Here is a 6,056-nt window from a genome sequence, read left to right as displayed (position 1 = left end):
AGCAGGAGGATCACTTCAGCTTCAAGGCAGCACTTAAAGCCCACAACTGCCCACCTGGAAACCTCCCTCCTGTTCCTCATCACCAGCCCTCTCCTCTCTCCCCTGCTCATACCTGCTGTGCTTTGAGCAGCCACCCAGGGCCGTGAGCTCTTGCTGGCTGTCAGAAGTGCTTGTGCAATGGCTCCTGCTCCCTCCAAAGCCACCAGTCCACCATCTTTATGTCCTGTGGGGGGAGAGGGGAATAAAAGTTGGGCTGTACAGCACCAGAGAGCTGCTTTCTCCCTCTGTGCACTAATGCTTGCATCTGTGTCTAGAAGTCTTAAGACCTGTCCTCTCTGGTTCTTTCCGGCTCAGTACGACTGGCGAGGGCAGTTGGTCCCATCCAGGAAGGGGATGGCAGGAGTCCTGTCCATGGGAAGAACCTCCACACAGCTCACTTCCAAGGTGGAAGGAGAGAAGCAGGCAGCCAAGGAGGCAGTGAGGCTGCAGCTGTACGGGCAGACACACCACGTGCAGACCCAGCCCTGCCCCTGCCACACCACGGAGCGGCTCCGCCACCGGCTGCTCTCCAGGCTCATCCAGGTGAGTACCTGCCAGAAGGGCATCTGCAAGGATCCCAGATACAATATCACTAAACAACAGCTTCACAGGATGTAGCAAAAGAGGCAAAATGTCAATCACTAGGAGAAGGCTTTTGCATGTGTCTAAAAGAGCCCAGTGCATTTGTAAAACACTCTCTGTGCCTCAGTTGGTGCCCCCTGAGCAGCCACACACCCCCCCACTCAAGATCCTTCACACACACGAGCTTAAAACTACCCTCCAGAGGTGCTAAGGTCACCTTCAGGGTGAAGAGAGGCAAAGGCTTCCCCTGATTCCCCATAACTGCTCCTCCAACCTAGGGCAGCCTGACCAGCAGCACCTGGGAACCCACCAGGACCCTCCACGTGGGGTGGGGCCCTTTGCTGACTTTAACCCTGAAGCATCTTTCAAAAAGCAACACTTCATTTGGGAAACATGCAGGTGTTTTGGTTCTTCCAAACTTTATTTCACTTGGAGGGGGCAGGATCTGCTGCAAACTCATGAGCCATTTGAGTCTCCACCAAAATCTAATTTTCAGAGATAAACTACTCACTGCCCATCCCCTTGGCTCCCTAGGAACCACAGCTCCCCTCCCTGAGACCTGAATGTCCCATATGAAGACCCACTTCATCACAGCTTCATATTGGGGAATTCCTAGAGATAAACACTGGTTCTCCAGGGGTTGAGCCACTGGCACAGGCTGCCCAGGGAGGTGGTCGAATCACCATCCCTAGAGGTGTTTAAAAGGCCTATAGATGTGGTGCTGAGGGACATCAAAACTGAAAGAGAGGAGAATGAGGTTAGAAATTGGAAGGAATTCTTCACTATGAGGTTTTTGAGAGCCTGGCCCAGGTTGCCCAGGGAAGCTGTGGCTGCCCCATCCCTGGCAGTGTTGAAGGGCAGGTTGGATGGGGCTTGGAGCAGCCTGGGCTGGTGGGAGGTGTCCCTGCCCATGCAGGGGGTGGGACTGGATGATCTTTAAGGTCCCTCCAACCCAAACCATTCTATGACATGGTTTAGCACTGGACCTGGTAGAGTTGGCTTATGGTTGGACTTGATGATCTTAAAGGTCTTTTCCAACCAGAACAAATCTGCAATTTGGAAGGCAGACCAGAACAGCCTCTTTTTTTTCAAATCAGAAAGAGTACAGGACTCATTGGCATTGCATTTTTGGTCAAAGGGTGAGCAGGTGGGGCTGGGACATCTCAGCCTCCCCCAGCAGATCCAGTGATTGCAGCTTCCCCTGGACCCTGCAGGAGCTGCATCCATCTGGGCCTGGCAGGTGATGAACTGAGAGAAGGTTTGGGGAAGGTTTGCAGCCTGCCTGCCCAATGACAACACTGATGAACATGCCAGATGAATAACTGTGTCATATTTTGTCCTCCTTTGTGAAGCCCTGAGACACCAACCCCCTCTTTTGTGGCCTCTGTCCTTCTTTTATTGTCTCTAGGACCAGAGAAGTGCTGCAGCTGTGTCTAACCCCTGCTGGCCCCTCACCTACTCCCAGGAGGTGCAGTGGCAGTCGGTGCATGCTGGGCCTTGTGCAGTCAGTGGTGACACAGGGGACATCCCTGGCCAGGAGATCTTCAATGTCAGCGGCTCCAGCGACCCCAGTGCCTGCATGAGCCTCGTGCACAGCCTGCTCAGCTCCTCCTCCTCCTGCAGCTTCTCCAACCATTCCCTCAGCAGTGTTTCCAAGCCCCTCCGGACCAGGTTTCTTGTGAGTTCTTATTTACACTTGGGTATGCAACTGGTGTGGAAACCACATGAAATGGGACTGGTTTGAGCACTAATAAATGCAGAGGGAAGAGCCACGCTGGGCTCTGTGCTAGCCAAGAGGGCCAGTGCTCTGGCTAGTGCTGCACACATGCACTCCTAGATTTGTTTGGGTTGGAAGGAACCTTAAAGATCATCCAGTCCCACCCCTGCATGGGCAGGGACACCTCCCACCAGCCCAGGCTGCTCCAAGCCCCATCCAACCTGCCCTTCAACACTGCCAGGGATGGGGCAGCCACAGCTTCCCTGGGCAACCTGGGCCAGGGTCTCACCACCCTCACACTAAATAACTTCTTACTAATATCTCACCTAAATCTCCCTCTTCCAGTTTTAATCCATTCCTCCTCATCCTCTCCCTCCCTGCCCTTGTCCCAGGTCCCTCCCCAGCTTTCCTGGAGCCCCTTCAGGCCCTGGAAGCTGCTCTAAGGTCTCCCTGGAGCCTTCTCTTCTGCAGGCTGAACACCCCAACTCTCCCAGCCTGGCTCCAGAGCAGAGCTGCTCCAGCCCTCCCATCATCTTCATGATCTCCTCTGGCCACTCCTGGCCTCTCCCCCTCATTGCAATGCAGCTGGTCAAATATGGACCACAGGCTTCCCACCAATGGCCGTGACAGGGCTTTTCTTCATCAATGTCTCAGCAATGTCTGCCTGCAAGAGAGACTTTGGAGCTCCCCAGAGCCAGTGGGGATAGGACAGCCAGGAGCTGCATGCTGAGCAGCTCTTCCCACCCCAAGTCTGTGGTAAAGCTGAGGATCCTTTAACAAACATGTGGACATGTCCCACCACAAGCATGCTCATCCCTGAGACCCTGGACCTAGTGTCCAAAGTCATTGGGTTGTTAAGCCAAGGCCAGTTCAAGATCCTAGAACAAACTGAGTGTTTTTCAGAGGGAGGAATTATGGAAATTTCTACAGCTCCTTGTTCCTGAGAGCCTCCCATGGACATGGTGCCAAGGAGCATCTGTACTAGTCTATTTACTCAGGCAGGGCCAGGAAGGTTCCTACCTGGATACAAGGTAGGAACTGTCCTGTCTCCACCTCCAGGCAGTAACAGAGCTGCTTGTCTTCCTTGCATCACCACCAGAGACCCCATCACCACCACCACAGGCACACCAGGAGGGCACCCATCAACCTGCCCCACAGCTGCTCACACTTTCCTACAGGCACTGATCATTTCTTCTGCTGCTGTTGCAGGTGATTTCTGAGGCCATGGACTTCATGAGAGAAGTTGTGCCCTCTCCTGATTTGGGTCAGGCAGTCAACAGGCTTTGTGGGATGTCTGCCAAAGAGGTAACTATGGAATAACTGTGTGCAGGGAGAGTGGGAAGCAAGGAGTAGTTTGTTACACAAACCCACAGGGCTCAGACTGACCTAGCCATAATTTACTGGCTCCCTCAGGGGGAAACTTGGATTTGCCTGGTTTTTGGTTTTTCTGCTTTGAGGAAACAGGCTCCACTTACTTCCCTTCCTCCCCAGTCCCAGCTGCTGCTGGTAACACCTGGACTGCATTCCATGAAAAGCCACAAGAACCTTCTACTGCCTATGACAGAGTAAACAGGAAGGCTCTCTGCTCACTCCTGAAGTGCAAGGAACAGATCCACTCAACTCCAGGGCTTTCCCCATCTCCAGGGCCCATGGAGACTAAGCCAGGGGGACTTACAAGTTCTTTCCTCGGTCAGTGGCTGAGGAGCACACTGAGAAGTGCTGATCTGCACTGACTGAGCACTCAGTAACACTCACACTGGGCAATTTCTACAGGTTTTGCTAATGGGGTAGCAAAGCCCATAACCATCTCCCTCTCTCACTAATGTTCCTGTTAAGAGAAAGGCTGTGGCATCAGCTCAGCCTAATTAGAGAGCAGTAAGTCAGACCAAGCAGCTCCCCTGCAAGGCAATTGCAGGAGACCTGGCTGCCAGTCCTGCAGCTCTTGGAGCTGCCTGGTCTGTAATAAGATGGAAACCAAGGCACTAAGAGCTGACACTGGTTCCCAGACCACAGCTCAGGAGGTACCATTTCAGTCTGCTCAGGACACAAACCAGTCCCACAGTCAGGCCTAGAGCAGGAAAGGTGAGGTTACAGCAAGCCTGAAAGTCACCTACTAAATATTTACCTCTTTTCTCCCCCTATCTTCTTTTGGAAATGACACCAGCTGGTCAAGGAGTCTCAGAGAAGCCTGGATACCCTTGCTGATTACTGCCTTGTGTCTGCCTTCATCTTTCATCTCAGTACACAGGGATACACATTTGACTTTGATGGGTCTGTTTGGACTGCATTCCAGAAGAAGGTCAGTAACCTGCATTGTGGTATTTCCAGTTACAAAGGAGGGCTGGTTTCAGCAAAGCCAACCTGGCCTGCTCCTGCAAGCCCTGACCAGCTGGGCTTCTCCAGCAAGAGGTTTGGTTTTTTTTCCAAAATAAATTCACAATTATGATAAGGAAGAAAACCAGTGTCAGAGAGCTAGAGATTCCACTTGTCCCCACTGGAAAATATGAGTCAAAACCTTATCTGGAGCAATATCATCTTTGATAGTCTGTGCCCAACAGGGAAGGAAGTATGACTTCATCAGCACTTCATGCTAAGGACAAACTGCTGATAGTATTTCCTGAGCCAAAAGATGCTGCTCTACCCCCTTGCAACCACCTTTCTACTAGTGAGGGTTTGTAACTGGCTTATAAGGTCTGAAATTCCTTCAGGATGAGGAGCCCCTAAGGAAAGGGGGATTTTTATTGGGTCCTCCCCTTCACAACAGGAAAGAAAGCCCATTCCCAACCCTCTTCACAACCCACCAGCCCAAGCAGAGTCCCAGTGAGCAGGGGCCACCTCAGGGGCAGCAGGGCAGCCAGTGCTGACCAGCAGACTAAGGCAAGGCAGGTCCAGGGTCCATCCAGGGAGCCCAGCCTGGAAAGCCAGAGAAGGGCAACCTACAACACAGGTCTGAGGTTCAACCAGGCAACAGGGCCAGAGATGGAACTACCCACAATGTAGACCAGAGGCCCACCTGAGAAAACTAGTCAGGGAGCAGAAGATGGAACAGCACACAGCTCAGGAAAGGGAGATGGCTGCTCAGGCCAGAGGTTAAATGGAGCTCCCAGGCCCATGGAAGGGGTGGAAGTCCCAGGTGAGACTGGTCAGGGCACTCAGCTGGGAGAGCTCCTCATTTCAAGTCCAATCCTTGGCTCAGTCTCAAATAAGGCACACGAGGCCTTGGGCCTGTGCACAGAAACACAGCTGGGCTGCACTGCCCTCTCTTCTGACCTCTCTTCCTCCTTAACTCCGCAGATGGGTGATCCATCCTCTGGCTGGACTCTTGGGTACCTGCTGAATCTGACCAACACCATCCCCAAGGACAGCCCAAGCTTCCTCAAGGGGATTGAACCAGGGGTCTGGTCTTTGCTCCTCATCCTCTTTGTTGTGCTGCTCACGGGCTCCTTCATGCGCATCTCGTACCGAGTGATGGTCAAGGAGAGCAGCCCCAGTGACAGGAACAGCAGTGTTTTTGATGACAACTGACACCCTGGGACGTGATCCTCCTGCCAGGGGGCAGCTAACAGGGGACACACAGACATCCCAAAGGTGTAAGTCACTGGAGGATGCAAGGGATCTTCCTGCAGGACTCCCAGTGCCTTAGGTCACTCTGCCAGCACTTGCACTACTGTACCTGGAGACAATAGATCCTGCTCTGCAGGAAGCTGTGATTCCTGCT

At 52.9% G+C, this 6,056-nt stretch overlaps 1 protein-coding gene across 1 annotated transcript in view; it reads left to right on the top strand.

Moving 5' to 3' along the window:
* Nucleotides 1–5,863, top strand: part of LOC104385813 (ectonucleoside triphosphate diphosphohydrolase 2-like) — a 12,771-nt gene extending 6,908 nt beyond the window's left edge. The window contains exons 5-9 of the mRNA XM_009994312.1: nt 355–582; nt 2,030–2,299; nt 3,548–3,643; nt 4,503–4,637; nt 5,633–5,863. Coding sequence (XP_009992614.1) covers nt 355–582; nt 2,030–2,299; nt 3,548–3,643; nt 4,503–4,637; nt 5,633–5,863 — 960 coding nt within the window. The remainder of the gene's footprint in view (nt 1–354; nt 583–2,029; nt 2,300–3,547; nt 3,644–4,502; nt 4,638–5,632) is intronic.
* The last annotated feature ends 193 nt before the right edge of the window (nt 5,864–6,056 follow it).

The sequence above is a fragment of the Chaetura pelagica genome, unplaced genomic scaffold (assembly GCF_000747805.2).
Source record: "Chaetura pelagica isolate M959 unplaced genomic scaffold, ChaPel_1.0 scaffold132, whole genome shotgun sequence".
NCBI lineage: Eukaryota > Metazoa > Chordata > Aves > Apodiformes > Apodidae > Chaetura > Chaetura pelagica.
Note: the sequence above shows the minus strand (reverse complement) of the source record. Positions and strands in the feature narration are given on the sequence as shown.